Source organism: Notamacropus eugenii, chromosome 1 (assembly GCF_028372415.1).
Source record: "Notamacropus eugenii isolate mMacEug1 chromosome 1, mMacEug1.pri_v2, whole genome shotgun sequence".
Taxonomy (NCBI): domain Eukaryota; kingdom Metazoa; phylum Chordata; class Mammalia; order Diprotodontia; family Macropodidae; genus Notamacropus; species Notamacropus eugenii.
Genome location: NC_092872.1, coordinates 413,615,724 through 413,631,815, shown reverse-complemented (window position 1 = coordinate 413,631,815; position 16,092 = coordinate 413,615,724). Strand labels below are relative to the sequence as shown.

The 16,092-nt window shown below is 48.8% G+C and overlaps 2 protein-coding genes across 4 annotated transcripts in view; one reads left to right on the top strand and one right to left on the bottom strand.

The window, feature by feature from the left end:
• HK3 (hexokinase 3) overlaps positions 1 to 3,164 on the top strand; it is a 50,996-nt gene extending 47,832 nt beyond the window's left edge. For both annotated transcript variants that reach the window (XM_072631105.1, XM_072631104.1), the window contains exons 16-19: positions 1,752 to 1,935; positions 2,099 to 2,254; positions 2,427 to 2,660; positions 2,746 to 3,164. In XM_072631105.1, coding sequence (XP_072487206.1) covers positions 1,752 to 1,935; positions 2,099 to 2,254; positions 2,427 to 2,660; positions 2,746 to 2,890 — 719 coding nt within the window. In that variant the 3' untranslated portion in view covers positions 2,891 to 3,164. The remainder of the gene's footprint in view (positions 1 to 1,751; positions 1,936 to 2,098; positions 2,255 to 2,426; positions 2,661 to 2,745) is intronic.
• The window catches only part of UNC5A (unc-5 netrin receptor A), a 103,942-nt gene continuing 90,985 nt past the window's right edge, over positions 3,136 to 16,092 (bottom strand). For both annotated transcript variants that reach the window (XM_072631106.1, XM_072631107.1), the window contains 7 exons: positions 12,852 to 12,939; positions 12,315 to 12,483; positions 11,850 to 12,083; positions 11,468 to 11,617; positions 5,486 to 5,653; positions 4,936 to 5,114; positions 3,136 to 4,631 (listed from right to left, as the gene is read on the bottom strand). In XM_072631106.1, the coding sequence (XP_072487207.1) occupies positions 4,466 to 4,631; positions 4,936 to 5,114; positions 5,486 to 5,653; positions 11,468 to 11,617; positions 11,850 to 12,083; positions 12,315 to 12,483; positions 12,852 to 12,939 (1,154 nt within the window). In that variant the 3' untranslated portion in view covers positions 3,136 to 4,465. The remainder of the gene's footprint in view (positions 4,632 to 4,935; positions 5,115 to 5,485; positions 5,654 to 11,467; positions 11,618 to 11,849; positions 12,084 to 12,314; positions 12,484 to 12,851; positions 12,940 to 16,092) is intronic.

Genomic DNA, 16,092 nt, shown 5'->3' with positions numbered 1-16,092 from the left:
ATATCTTGAACTGGATGACTTGCAGATATATCAGACTCAACACATCCAAAACCAAACTTACTATCTAAGCCCCCTTTCAAACCTTCCCCTTTCCCCAACTTCCCATATCTGTCAAGGGCACCATCATCCTAGTCCTCATGGCTTGAAACTAAGACTCAGCATCAATTCCTCACTCTCACCCCCATATCCAATCTGTTGCCAAGGCCTGGCAATGTCACCTTTGTAGTATCTCTCGAATGTGCCCCCTTCTTTTTTCTGACACCTCCCCCACTCGGGAGCAGGCCCTCATCACCTCACACCTAGACTATTGCAGTAGCCTGCTGAGGTCTCCCTGCCTCTAGTCTCTCCCTGTTCCAGTCCATCCCCCACTCAGATTCCAAAGTAATCTTCTGAAAATGCAAGTCTGACCACATTCCCTCCCACCCTGTTCAATACCCTGCAATGGCTTCTTGTTGCTTCCAGGATCAAATATAAAATCCTCTATTTGGCTTCTAAAACCCCTCCCATCCTTCCAGCCTCCTTACACTTTACTCCCCTCCCCATACTCTAGTATGCATGCCTGGAATGCTCTCCCTCCTCATCTCAGCCTCCTGGCTTCCTTCAAGACTCCAGGCAAATCTTCCCTTCTGCAAGAGGTCGTCCCTGGTCCCCTTCCCCTTTTCCTCTGAGATTAACTCAAATTTATCCCGTATATATCTCATATACACAGTCATTTTCATGTTGTCTCCATTAAAAATGTGAGCTCTGCAAAGGCAAACAGTCTCTTTATATCCCCAGTATTTAATGCAGTTAGTGGGTAAAATTAAGTACCTAAGGCACTGTGCTAAGCACTGGCAATACAAATCAAAGCAAAAACCAGGACCTGTGCTCAAGGATTTTACATTGTGATGGAGCAGACAACACATGAGTAACTAGGTGTGTGTAAGATACATACAGAGTTGATGTTAACCCGAGAGGGGAAGGCATTCACATCTGGAGGAGGGGAAAAGGTCTCTTGCAAGAGGTAGGGTTTGAGTTTGGTTTTGAGGGAAGCCAGGGAAGCTAAGAGGTGGTGGGGTGTGCATGTGTGAAGCAGGATACTCCAGGGATGGAGGACAGACACTACAAAGGTGTAGACACGGGAGGAGTGCTGTGATGAAGCAATTGCAAATAGGCCATGTTAGATGGATTACTGAGTACCTGGAGAATAAGGTGAACGGATAGAAACAGAGGAGGGGTTCAGGTTGCCAAGAGCTTTACATGCCAAAAAGAGAAGCTTCTATTTGATCCTGGAGGGAGGGAGGTAAGAGGGAGTGACTGGAGGTCATTAAGGGATGAGGAATGACACGGTCAGACCTATGCTTCAGAAAAATCACATTGGCAGCGAAGTTGAGGCTGGACTGGAGTGGGGGGAGGACTTTGAGATTGTCCAGTCCAATCATCTCATTTTACAGGTGAAGAAGTTAGTACCCAGAGAAGTTGTCACCTGTCCACATAATTAGAAGGTCACATAGCTAGTAAATCGCAGAGTCTGTATTAAAACCTAAGACCTTTGACTCTAGATGTCATCATCTCTGTCTTTTATGTGATGCCCTCAGAGGGACAACAGGGTCTCGCACATGGCGGTGATCCAGAAATGTTTTCTTAATTGAATTAAAAGAATGGACAAAACGTGGTAACTGGTTTCCAGTTTGGGAAAAGGAGAGGCAGAGGCCTGGAGGGGTATGGATCTTGGCATTGGCTGTATAGTGGCCCATGCCTGCCTCTCCTAGGGACTGGGACCAATGCTTGTTACATGGAAGAGTTGTGCAATGTGTCTGCTGTGCCTGGAGATAAAGGCCGCATGTGCATCAACATGGAGTGGGGTGCCTTTGGGGAAGACAGCTTACTCGGAGAACTCTGTACACCCTTTGATATTAGCGTGGACAAATCTTCTATCAACCCTGGCAAACAGAGGTGCAGGGAACAGGGAGGTGGGGAGGGCAGGAGGCGAGGCTGGGAGGACCTCCAGGTTGTGGGCTGGGGTGGGGGTGAGGGGTTGATGAGGAGAGGGGAGAGCCAAGGATTTGTGGCTAACATCCCTTCACTGATCCTTCAATTCCATGCCAACATGGGTCAGGTTTGAAAAGCTGATAAGCGGCATGTATCTGGGTGAGATAGTCCGCCAGATCCTCTTGCTCCTGACCCGCCTTGGGGTCCTGTTTCGTGGCCAGGTGTTCCAGTGTCTTAAGACCAAGAATATTTTCAAGACCAAGTTCCTGTCTGAGATTGAAAGGTGCCTGAACCCTGCCCCCCGCCCCCCCCCCCCCGCCCCCGCTCTGAGTCCTGTTCATCTTAGGGGCACACTGATGGCTCTAGAGATGATGCTGATTATTTCCTTGGGTGAACTGTGGGAGCTGGGGAAGGGAAGGTAGGAAAGTTTGCTGAAACAGGGACCCTTCTCCTAGCAATGGCCTAGAGAGGTGGCAGGTCCAGGCCATCCTAGAAAAGCTGGGTCTGCCAGTGAGTTGTGATGATGCCCTGATGGTCCGGGAGGTGTGTCAGGCAGTGTCCCAGCGGGCAGCTAAGCTCTGTGGGGCTGGAGTGGCTGCCGTAGTGGAGAAGATCCGAGAGAACCGTGGACTGGAGGAGCTGAGTGTGGCTGTGGGTGTGGATGGCACCCTTTACAAACTACACCCCCAGTAAGTGTGGGTCTGAGGGAAAGGGGAGGGTGGGAGATGCCTGGCCTCTACTGGAGACCACCCTTACCACCCCTCATTTCCCCAGCTTCTCAAGTCAAGTGAAAGACACCGTGCGACACCTAGCCCCACGATGCTCCGTCAGATTCCTGCAGTCAGAAGATGGGTCTGGTAAGGGGGCGGCCCTTGTTACTGCAGTTGCCTGTCGCCTGGCTGGATCCACTCAGACTTGAGAGGACTGCCCTCTGTGGCCCCACTCCAGCTGTGTGGGGTGGGATCAGGACCAAAACATCCTATCTGGGTCACACAGCCTCAGACCCACATACTCCTCTTCCCGCCTCTGTCCTGAGGACCACTGGCAGGTGGCCTGATGACAGATGGAGTTCCTGGCTGCTTCCTTCTCCCTATCCTTTCCCACAGTCACTGGGCCATCCCTGCTGGCCCCTGGGGGCCTCTGCTCTCATAGAACAGCGACCAGTTAGCAATATATATCATTTATTTACATTATTCACGTCCGCTAAAATCCCTACGTGCCCGGCCGGGCAAGGCTGTATGTACATAAGGCCAAGTGTAAGTACTTGAATGCACTTTGAATACAGAATTAGAAAAAGAAACGGTCTTTACACAACACGCCCTGTGTGTGGGACACGGGGAAGGGTAGGGCTGGGCCTGCCCCGGCTCCAGGGACCAGGGACGGACACACTACAGCACAGACACTCGCCAATGTACAACGCATGACTCCCTTTGCATATACACCCGCCCCGCAGGGCCTGAGGAAAGGGCTGTGGAACGGAGGGGAAGGGGCTGGGCTGGGCTGGGGGTCTAAAGCAGCCCTCAGCCAAGCTGGACTTGGCCCTCCCTGATGCTCAGGGGGGACAGGGGTGGGAAGGGATTGGCTAGGGAGGGTGGGGAGGGGAGGAGAGGAGCAAGCCTGTGTCCCTGTGGGGATGGGAGTAGCAGCACTGCTGCCTGTGTGTGAGGCACGTGTGTGGCACGTGTGTGACATGTGACACGGTGCATGTATGTGAAAGATGGGGGAGGTGTCTGGTGAGAGGAATGAGCTACACGTATACTGTGAGTGGGGTAAGTGTACATGAGACAGGGATCTATGATGTGTGACAAGTGGGGGAGTGATGAATGTGTAGGAGAGCACAGACAAGCCACGTGTAAGCCACTGTGTGTGGCTGGGTGTCCAGTCCCGAGTTGCCACCACATGGGCTGTGGCCCCCGGGTTTGGGTCCCCTCTCTCTGAGCAGGGGGAGAGGCCCCCCCTCATATCTGCTCTCCCACCCCCACAGGCACAGAAATGTTTGCATAAGGCCCAGTTCTGGGTGGGCGAGGTGACCCCATTCCCTAACCCCGTGTTTGTGTCCATGTGTATGTGTAACCCCAAGGGAGGGGTGAAGGGAGAGGTAGCATGACACACACACACCCAGACACACGTACCATCTGCCTCCGGACCTGCCGAGATCCCTCTCCTGGCCCTCTCTTCCTTTCTGCTGGACTCAGCCCCCTCTAGGGGATGCTATGTCAATGACTGGTACCCATCTCCAACACGCTCAAGACCCACCCCAGGGCAGCAGGATGGCCAGGGGAGGAGCCCTTCAAAAAGGGCAGAGGGGAGTTAACTTGGCCCAGTCATGGCTGTGAGAAGGGGCTCCCTGGGCACAAAACAAGAAAGGAGAGACACTAGAGGTGAGCACTGTTTCAGGGGTGCCACCCCCTTTCCCCACCTTGTCTCTGGCCCATGCCCAAGTCGTAGATACTGATGCTGGTGCACGTGCAGGGAGCCAGTCCTGGCCTCAGGCTCAGCACTCGGCCTCAGACACCATGAAGAGAGCAGTGTCCTGTTTGCCAAGGTCAGCCACAGCAGCGGCCAACTGGCTGAGGTTGCCGTGGGGGAAGTGCCGGGCCTCCCATAGATTGAGGATCATGGCGGTAGGACTGGCCTTGGAGGCGAAGAAGCCAAGATGGCTGCAGAGGGAGAAGACGGTTCATCAGGAAGCCCAGCCTTGGTCCTCCCCATCCTTAATTCCTGAGGAGCCCAACCCTACTCTGCAGTGGAGGGGATCTCTCTCCACTGAATCCTTTCCTACCTGCCCTTTCCCAGCTCACACTGAGAAAGGAGGAATAGGGAGAAATACTAAGGCCTTTTACTGCCTAAAGTGAGTGGAAGAAATGGGAAAGGAACCCAGGCGGACCCCAGTGGTGGACCCCAATCTAAGAAGGTCCACGATACTGTCAACTACAGACTTGCCAACCTCCCAGCTCTGCCTACCTGTCCAGGTGCAGCTTCTGGGCCAGAGTTCGCCAATCAGCTCCCCGGCCACAGGGGGGATCGAGGCTGCTGATGATCTTCTGACGGATGAGGAAGGGTATCTTAAAGGCACTGGGGCCCACCAGGGCTGGGACCCCCCCTTCATTGTCTGGAGCCAACAGTTCAGCAAATCTTGTGTCCTGTGACAGGGAGGAATCCTGTGAGCTCCAGTGACCCTTATGTCTTTCCTGAGAGCGAGTTGCATGCTTTCAGGGCATTCATCTAGTTGAGGGACTGTCTGAAAGCCCAAATGTGTGGTCTTGAAAGGGCTGGAGGAGTTTAGAGGTGGGAGAGTTCACTGTGGGATGGTGTGGTCAAGGAGGGCTTCCTGGATGAAGGAGTCACCCAATATGGGCTTTAAGGATTATCTTGCACCCCTGACAAATGAGAAGACTAGATTAGGAGGATCTCCCTCCAACTCTCATCCTGGGACTAGATAAGGGGAAGGGATGAGAGCAGATCTGGGGTGGGGATGACAATGAGGGGTCCTTGCCCTCCTTCCCTCTCCCACCTTGTTGATATTGAAGTTGACGCTGAAGCTCTGCCCATCGCCCTCCACCTGCCAAATCCAGATCTTACAGGCTAGGTCAGTGGTGCTGGGGCTGAAGCGCTCCAGGGTAAAGGTACAGTGAAGGAACTGCTGGGCACCGCCATTCCAGATGTGATAGAATGGGATCTCCTGGAAGTGGAGGGAAAAGTGTCTATAACTGGAGAGTTGGGGGATCCAGGGCTGGAGACACTGGTGGCCCCAGGAGAATGCAGGGTCAGGGAACTGGGGAATTGATCACTGCACCAGGCCAGTGACTTTGTTCACACTCAAGGGACAGTAAATCTGATGCTGGTACTTTTCAGAGTGGTCTCCAAGCCTAGAGAGGCAGTCATAGCACTTGTTTCTGGATCACTTTAAAGTCGACAAAGTGATTTTCTAACAACCTTGTGAGGTGTGTGGTGAAAGTATCATTGTTCTCATTTCAAAGAGGAGGAAAATGAGGAAACAGGGGCAGGGTAACTTCAGCTTGTAAATTCGGAAATTTTTTTTTTCTGTACCCACCTATTAGATTTGACATTTATCCCTATTAAATTTCATCACTTTGGTTTCAGCCCTGTGTCCTATCCTGTTAGGATCTCTTTGAAAACCAACTGAGTCAGCTATAATGCCAGCTTTCCCAGACTAAAGGGCATGTATGCCTTTATCCAAGTAATTAATAAAAGTGTTAAATAGCACAAGATCAACAACAGATCCCTAAGCACTCCACCGGAGAACTTCTCGCCAGGCATACATCTCATCATTAATGATCACCCTGAGTCACAGAGAGAGATGTGTAGGGACTGTGTAGGGATCTCCTCAATTAGTTGAGATTTGTAAAGGGCATATTTAAAAGATCGAAGCTAGAGGAACTCAGCCAATGAGTGTAAGGAAAACCGATGTTCAGAAGAAGCTGAATGAAACTGGGGACAAATGCCAAGAACAAATGGGGTGCAGCTGTTCTCAAGTCTATGCTGGGGGCCAATTCTTCCTGTGATGGATGAATGTGAGCTACGGAATACTATAGCTTCTGAGGACATAGAATTGAGAATTACTCAGTGGTCAATGGAAAGGAATATGGCGGGTGTTGGTATGTTGCAACACATCACAAATAGATTATAAAAGAAATATGGGCAAGTGATGTCACTGAAGAAGCTTATGACTAGGGAACAATGGTGAGCTGGTCAGGAGAAGGATAACAGATGGGAAGCTTATGTGCTGTACTACTTAATGTCAGCAGCACAAGAGAAATAAATGAAAAAACATTAAGTGCTTACTGTATACCAAGTACTGTACTAGGGATACCAATACAAAAGTGAGCCAGTCCCTGCCTTCAAGTAGGAGACAAGACATAATATGGGAGGGAGGTTCCCAACCCACTGGGTGAACCACCTGACTTGAATCTGTGGCAGGACATAGACAACAGTTGCAGGGGAGGGAGACACAAAGATGGGCTGCTATCTGAATAGTGAGAGGGAGACCCAAATCAGTGAGATCACAGATGCCCTGGGACAGTTGTTCTTGATGGATACATTGTTTTCGTTCTTCGTGGTTCAATAGTTTTCCAGTCGTGTCCAACTCTTCATGACCCCATTTGGGGTTTACTTGGCAGAGATTTTGGAGTGGTTTGCCATTTCCTTTTCCAGTTTATTTTACAGATGAGGAAACTGAGGTAAAGAGGGTAAGTGACTTACCCAGGATCACACAGTTAATAAGTATCTGAGGCTAGATTTGAACTCAGGAAGATGAGTCTTTCTGACTCCAGGCTTGGCCACCACGCTGCTCTCGTTCTTTGTTGTAGTATATTGTTTTCTTGGTTCTGCGTACTTCATCATCTGCATCAGTTTATATAAATCTTCTTGTGCTTTTCAGAATTCTTTACATCCTTTGTTTTTTATGGCCTGATCATGGGAGAACCTGCGGCTTTGAGGCCACATGTGACCCTCCATGCCCTCCCCTGCCCTGGAGCCTGCATGTTGGGAGCAAGAGGAAGACCAAAGAAGGAAGAGAGCCACTACTTGTGGTGGATGGCATACTGGTAACAGACTCTAGAAGGCAGGACCTTCGAATTCTTATGTTAGCGCTACAGTCTCTTTTAAGGAATGTGATCTTCATATGGAGAAGATTTAATAAACACTGCTGATGGGGAATTAACACTGAAGACAAACCAGGAAAAAAAGAGCAAGAGAGCAACTTTAAAAAAGCTGTAGTGAGTTCCAGTAACCAGTGCCTCGGTCACTCAAAGAAGGGGTTGATGTGGGTTGTGAGTGATCTCTGAAAGACCATGGAGATCTGAAAGTATGCTAAAGGATTGGAGAAAGGCAACTGTTTTGATTTTCAAAAAAGGAAAGAGTGTAGAGTTTAATTATGGGTGGGTAAAATGGACTTCTATTCCTGGGGAAATTCGGGATCAGGCTTTATTAAAAAGTATGGTTTGTGAGCTTTTAGAAAAGGAGGCAGTGGCCAATTTTTGTAGCTATCAATGAACTAGATTCAAAGTAGATGCCCACTGATTAGGGAGTGGTTAAGCAAGGTGTGGTATATTAAAGTAACAAACCATCACTGGGTCATAAGAAACAAAGAACATGAAGAATTCTGAAAAGCACAAGAAGACTACTATAGATTGATGCAAAGTGAAGTAGGCAGAACCAAGAAAACAATCTACTACAACAAAGAAGGGGAGCGGCGAGGTGGTCAGGTCTGGAGTCAGGAAGACTCACCTTCCTGAGCTCAAATCTGGCCTCAGATACTTCCTGTGCAAGTCACTTACCCTCTTTACCTCAGTTTCCTTATCTGTAAAATAAACTGGAAAAGGAAATGGCAAACCACTCCAATATCTCTGCCAAGAAAACCCCAAATGGGGTCATGAAGAGTTGAACATGACTGAAAAACTACTGAACGACAATGAAAACAACATATCAATCAAGACTGACTGCTACAAAATGATGATAACCAAGCCTGTCCTCAAAGAGTCACCTTCTGAACCTCTTTCCAGGGAAGGGGAATATGAGTGCTGAACGCTGCAGATGATGTCTTGCTTTTTAATTCTTTGTAACAAGGGACTGTTTTCTGGAGAGAGATACGATGGAAAAATGAGATTTTGTAAAAACAAAAGATTAGGAAATTTTTTTTTTTTAAAGGAGGTAATGATCACTAATCCTCTGGAGAAGGAATGGAATTCCATTATCTTTGCCAAAAAAACCCCATGGACACAGGTCACAGAGTCAGACACGAATAACAAATGATCACTAAAACTCAGCATGCATTCATTAAAACAGGTCATATAAGACAGCACAACTGGACCTCCAGGTCAGGGTAATGCTGTAGACAGAGAAAATCTGGATCTCAGCACAGCATTTGACAGTGTCTCAAGCTATCTCTGTGCATGAAATGGAGAGATGTTGGCTAGACAATAGTACAATTAAGTAAATTCCAAACTGGATGAAAGACCAAGCCTAGAGACTAGTCACTGAAAAGCTAATGACTCAGAACAATGGAAGAACATAGTCTACGGAATCACACTAGACACTGACAAGTTAAAGCCTATACAGAGTAGGGTAACCAGGATGGAGAGAGAGGACTGAAAACCAATCTTTTGGAGGATGTGTGTAAGGGCTAAGAATGTTTAACCTGAAGAAGGGAAGACTTAAGGATTACAGGGGCCTTCCTGGAGTTAAAGAGCTGTTATGTGCAAGAATTAATCAGCCGTGTTCGGCTTGACCCCGGGGACAAAAGAATGGGTAAAGGTTGCAAAGGGTACGTTTTAGTTCAGTTTAACTTCTTCCTAACAATCAGAAGTGTCCAAAAGTGGGACAGGCTGACTTGGAAAGGGAGTGGCTTCTTGATCACTGAATGTCTTCAAGTAGAAAGAGAGGGCATGGTAATAATGAATATTAATTAAGCATCTCCTTACTGCTAGGCCCTGTCCTAAGCACTTTACAAATAGTTCATTGGATCCTCACAATCCTGGATGACCACTGGTCATGCATGTTGCCAAGGTATTTCTGTTCAAACACTGGTTGGGCCAAATGACTCCTCAGAGCACTTCTAACTGAGCTACTTGGGTTTTTACTAAAGTGGAGGAGTTCAGCAGGCAAAAAAGGGCAAGGAAGGGTCTTCCAGGAAGGGGGAAGATCAGGCACAATGTCATGGATGGAGAGCATGGTTCGGTTGGCTCAGGTGCAGGAAGTGGTCCAGCTGGACTGGAGCTCAGAAGGTACAGACAAAATAGTAATAGGAGAGAAGGTAAGATGTGGCTGGTGCTAGATTGTGAATGGCCTTCAGAAAGTCTCATCTGTATTCCATAGGGAGCCATGGAAAACTTTTGAGGAGAGGAGTAACATGACTATGTATAAGAAAGATTATTTTAATAATGGCACGAAGGACAAGATTAACAAGGCTGGAGGAGGAAGCAGAGACACCTGTTGAGGCTACTGCAATAATCTAGGTCAGAGGTGTCAAACATGTAGTTGGAATCAGATTAAAATGTAATTGGGAAATATTTAACAAAACAAATAAAATACAGTACAATGTAGATAATGTTAACAGGTGGTTTTCTAAGTGTACATGTGGCCTGCAGAAATCCTTATGCATGGTTTAGTGACCCCTTTTTCTACCTGAGTTTGATATCACTGGTCTAGGTGAATGATAATGCCTTGTACTAGGGGCTGCAAATGGGGAAAGTAGCTATGATACATTCTCTCTGGATCCTGCTCCAATACCAGGTTCCTTCTGCACCCTTGAGTTACCCCCTGTTGAGGCTATGGAGAAGGGTGATTTGTAGCAGAGAATTTAGTTATTTGACTCATCTGCACCATGGTCTAGGTTAGGAAATGCTGGTGTAGAAAAAACCAGGGAGAGGCCATCAACCGGGTGCGCTTCTGAGACAGCAAGATGGCTGGCCAGTTGTCTGCGCCAGACTCAGATGCATGGGAAATGGGGAGAGAGCTGGCTAGTTCCACAAGTAAGGCTACTGTCTACCAGGAAATCAGGAGACTTTATGATATAATTGTGGGCTTTGATCCCATATTTCTGGTGGATTTCACCTTTATTTCGCTTGCAATGTCAGTGAAGAAAGCCCTTCTGAATGACCTATTCTCTGTTTGAAAGAAAAGGGTGGATGCCCTATGAAGGCTTTGAGACACACTGGGGCCATGGGCTCAGGACCTTGTTGGCTGGAGGCAGGAAGAAGGGAGATAGAGGAGCCATAGAGGATTACAGAACAGAAATAATGAAAATTGGAAGAAAATTCCCAGTAAGAACAGAGACCATCTAGTCCAGGGATAGGGAACTGTGACCCTGAGGTTGCATGTGGCCTTCTAGGTCCTTGGGTGTGGCCTTTTGACTGAGTCCAACTTTTATAGAACAAATCCTTTTATTAAGGGGACTGATTCTGCAAAGTTTGGATTCAGTCAAAGGGCCACACTTGAGAACCTAGAGGACCACATGCAGGTTCCCCACCCCTGATAGTCCAATGTCTCCTCCGCTCCTCTACAAAGATCCCACCCTATGACATGTATCAGTGGTCATCTAATTTGTAGTTGAAGACTTCCTGTGACAGGGAGCTTATTATCTCTCAAGGCAGTCTATTCCACTTTGGAATTTCTCTATTTGTTAAATCAAGTCTAAATCAAGTTAAATCTAACTTCTGCTCAGCTACACAGCCCAGTAGCCCAGAAAGGGAAGAGCCTAAGATCTAGAACAGATGTTCTCTCCTGAAGGAAATACTAGCTGGGTAGTAGTAGCGTAGGATTTCCTGGGACCTGAGTGGAAGGATGGAGGACTAAATGGAGAACCTACTTCCTGTAGGTCTCCCAAGAAATTTCCCTAGCGAGCAATGTCGTGGATGCACAAGGCTTCAGTTGCTTCCCAGTTAGAGGTGAGCATGCCTTGGTCTTGGTGGGATGCCTCCCTGGATGAGTTGTGTCTTTGGCAAACTAATATTCAGATGCCCCAAGGAGGTCCCACCTGGTAGCTGACAAGCAGTTTGCTCTTCCACAGGGAGCTGGGCACATCATGGATAGAGAGGCGCAGATTATGGTAACTGTCCTTGAAGTGGAGGACCCGGGGCTCCTCGATCAGCTGCCCCCCCATCTGCTTTTCCAGCTGGATCACCTCCTGTGCCAAGGACAAGTCAGGCCAGTTGTCATGCCCCAGGGCACAACACCTGAGAGCTGGATAGGTCCTCAGAGGCCCTGCCCCAGTCATGAATCTTCTCCCTCCACACCTCCACCACCCACCTGCACAGGGGATCCCCCAGTACTCAAACTGCTGGGGACAGGAGATGGTTGACTGTCCCTGGGGGTGGGAGAAGCAGGGTACCCTTGGGCAAGGAGGGGTGGGGAGGCACCTTCAGTGCGTCATGTGTGTCATGGAGGCAGTAGACACGGATAGTGTACTCCAAGGAGGTACAGGCCGTGGGGGCAAAGAGCAGGAGTTTGAGGCGCTTAGCAGCGGCTGAGCTGAGGGCCTCCCCAACCAGGGCAAAGCGACCCAGCTGCTCTGTGAAGACATGGCAGGCTCGGGCCTCCAGCTGGCAGTAGTACAGGTGGGCAGGGGACTCCTCACCCAGGTGCAGCACATCCTGGAGGGGGAGAGGTAAGGGGCACAGGTGCTAACTGGGGTCCCACCCTGGAGAAAGGGGGTCCTATGGGGGTGACTGCTTGGGCCGTCCCCTTCAAGGTCTTCCTTCCTCCCCTCTGACATTCAGATGACCTCTGCCCCTCTTCCACCCTCCTATTGTCTTTCTGGTCACCCTTGAGGGGGCCTATACCTCTGGGGCACTCCCACCGCCCTCCCCCACCCAGCCTCTCACCTCCCAGGTGCCCTCACAAGACTGTTTCTTGAGCCGCAGACTCCAGTTCTCAGGGCTGGGCTCCCCACAGTGGTCCATGGAAAGGATGACTGGCCGGGTGAGGAGGACTCCAGGGGGCCCACAGCTAATGATGGGGCTCAGCAGGGTCTGGCAGCCAGCTAGGGGCAGCCTCAAGTAGGAAAATATGGGACAGAGGAGGGGAGGAAAGGCATCAGTGGGAGAAGGACAAAAGACTGAGGAGCAACGATGTTATTCCAGGGGATGGTGGGCAAGCTGCCCCAGGGTAAGTGCCACCCCTCCCACAGTTCCCTGGGTAGGTTAAGAGCCTCTGGCAGAAGGGCTGGGCCAAGTCAGTGATGAGGGAGCTCCTGCCCACTAAGTCATGCCAGGCTTGGAGTGGTGCAGGGATTGAGAACTTGGCTGCAGCAAGGTGGAATGGGGGACCAAGTTAAGCCTCCCTCTCCCTTGATGGCTGCAGGGCTGGGAACAAACCTCCCATCTCCCCCCTCCACAGCAGGGCCCATGTCATGTTCACACCTCACATCCTCTTGCTTGTGCAGTGTGAGGTAGATCTCATAGATCTTTCCCCGGGGAATGGCGTCTGGAGGGATCAGGAGGCTGATTCCTGGAAGGAATGAAGTTGGGAAGGTAGCCTTGGTCTCTATAGTTATCTCCTGAGTGTAGACACCCTTTACCCTGTCCCCTTCAAACATCTGTGTCATATTCCATAGGGAAATATTTTCTCTTCTTATTGGTGAAAATCGTGTTATTTCTACCATACAAAGTTCATTTCTCCCGTAGACCCACAGTGGACATGCTAGATTTATAGTCTCAGTACTATGGATTTAGAGGCAGACCTTGGAGGTCCAACCCCCTTACTTTACAGATGAGGAAAGTGAAGCACAGAGAGTTAAATGACTTGCACAGGGTCACAGCTGATAAATGTCTGAGGCAGGATCCTGACCATCTATCTATCACACCTCTCTGAGGACCTCACTACCAGCTCTGCTGCTTCCTACCTACATGACACTGGACAAGTCAATCCTCCTTTCTGAACCTCTGCTATCTTCTCTGTAAAATAAAGGGGCTGGACTATCTGATCTCTTATGTTCCCTTCTCACTCTAATCCCATTAGCCTATGCTTCTGGGAGGTGATACACTTGAGGGTGAGGGACAGGGAAGGAGAAGAGAACATGAATAAGTCTTCAGAGCGAAGCCGGGCTAGTGACTGGAACGTCTGGGGGCCTCCACTCAAGCTGTTGTTCCATGTCTCTCCTCCTTTCACTGCCAAACTCCTAGAAAGAGCTGTGTCCACTCCAGGCCTTGTCTTCTTCACTGCCCGCTGGCTGCCGATTCTGTGCAGTCTGACTTGTGACCCCACTGCTCACACAAAACTGCTCTCTTGGTCTCTTCACTGCTAACTCCGAGGGCCCTTTCTTGGTCCTTCACTTCTGGAGTCCGTGACTTTCTAACACCTTAATTTCGCTTCATTGATCTCTCCCCCTCCTGGACATGCTCTTCATGCCCTTGGATTCTGTGGCAATTGTTTTTCCGACAGTTCTCAGCAAACCCGTCGGGTCACTGCCTTGCAGTCTCCTTTGCTGGGTCACATTCATCTCCTGTCTCCTAAAGGTGGGTGTTGCCCAAGGCCTGACCCCGAATCTCTTTTCTCTATATACATTAAGGTTTCTTTCTCTGCTCAGTGATCTCATCAACTGCTCTGGGCTCACATATCATCCTGATGCTGACAACTGCCCAAACTAAATATTCAACTTGTCTATTTCCTGAACTTCGGTTTCACATCACCAGCCCCTGACAAGACATCTCCAGACGGATTTCCCATTGGCTTTTCAAACTCAACATGGTCAACTTATCAACTCCCCAACCTACATCTTGCCCAAGCTTCCCTACTTCTATGGAAGACACTACTATCCTTCTAGTTACCCATGCCGGTCATCTCAGAGTTATCTATCACTTTTTCCCCTCCTTTACTCATTCCCTAGCTGGTCAGCTGCTGACTCCCGATGGTTTTCCCTCCACTTTATCTTTTGTGCCCATCTCTTCTTTCAACTCACACAGACACCCATCATTCAGTCTCTCACCTTTCACTCGGACAATTATAAGTCCCTCATTTGGACTCCCTGTCTCCAATCTCTCTTTCCTTCCAATCCATCCTTCAAACAACTACCAATAAATCTTTCTAAGGTACATGTCAGACCATGTTATTCTCCTTCTAAAAACCTTCAGGTCTTCTCTATTGCCTTTGGAACAGAACAGAATATACTCTCCACAATCTGACACCAATTTACCATTCAATCTTTATCTCATATTACTTGTTCAGTCATGTCTGACTCTTCGTGACTCCATTTGAGGATTTCTTGGTAAAGATGACGGAATGGTTTACCATTTCCTTCTCCAGCTCATTTTACATATAAGGAAACTAAGACAGACAGGGTGAAGTGACTTGTCTAGGGTCACACAGCTAGGAAGTATCTGAGGCCAGATTTGAGCTCAGGTCTTCCTGACTCCAGGCCTGGAATTCTATCTGCTGTACCACCTGACTTCTCTAATGAATATGCTTCAGAAGGCTGATGAAGCCAGAGGGGAAGAGAGAGCATAGCAGAGTAGAGAGAGCACTGGATTTGGAGTCAGGGGTCATGGATTCCAATCCTGGCTCAGCCATTTATTATCTTACGGTCTAGGGCAAGTCAACCTTTCTAAGTATCAGTTTTCTCAATGGTAAAAATAAGGAGAGTGAACTAAATGATCTCTAGATTTCCTCCCAAATCTAAAATTCTGTCATTTCCATGAGTTTGGAAAGACTCCTAGGGACCGCTCCATGGAGAATGACTGGAAAGAAGAAAAAAGGGCCACTATTCATTCAGGGCAGGACGGTCTAAAAGTGCCCTGAGGAGCACTGGGGGTTCAGCTAGAGAAGCAGCTTCCTTTTCCAGGAGGCCAGGAATTAAAGACAAGGGTCAGGCGACAGGAGCCTGGAGCACCAAGGTTATCCAATGATGAAGTGATTTATGTAAAGTGGCCTGTGAATCTTGCAGCCCTATGTGAATAGCACATATTATCGGGGGAAGGAATAATATCTGACCCAGGTGTTCCATGAATGGAGAGGAAATTGGTAACTCCAGTTCTTGGGAGATGAGGAAGATGGGGGGATCCCATAAGATCTGTCAGTGGTGGTGAGGAACCTCAGAGAAGAGATTTGCCCAAAGTCACCCTGCAAGTATGAACTGTATAAATCACACTGTAAGTGTATAAGGCAAGATTCAAACCCAGGACTCTGGACTCCAGTCACTCTTTCATGCTGAGAACAGAACAATGGGACAATACTATAGTGATCTCCTGCAGTGGAACTGGAGGCTCTTAAGAGGTCTTACCATCTAGTGACTTGGTACTTTGGTTAACATCTCAAACTCTTGTCTGAAACACCTTAAGGAAAGGCTGCATGGGCTTGTCTCAGAGGTGGCATGAAGGTCTATACCCTGACCCACAAGGCAGAGAGAAACCCAGGTGGGACGGGGTGGCTGCAGGGGGTGGGAAAGTCAAGCTTGGGGGTTCCTATGGTCCTTGTCTATAAAAAAGGCAACGCATTCTACCTCCCTGGGTGGATGTGTGGGTTAAAGGAAATAATGTTCATAAAGGACTTTGAGAACACGACGGGGCTATATAAATGTCAGCTACGCAACAAAAGGAGGCCTGGTGCAGCACCATTAGACCACAATGAGCTTCTTTTCACATGTGTTTAGCCACATCTCCACTGCCA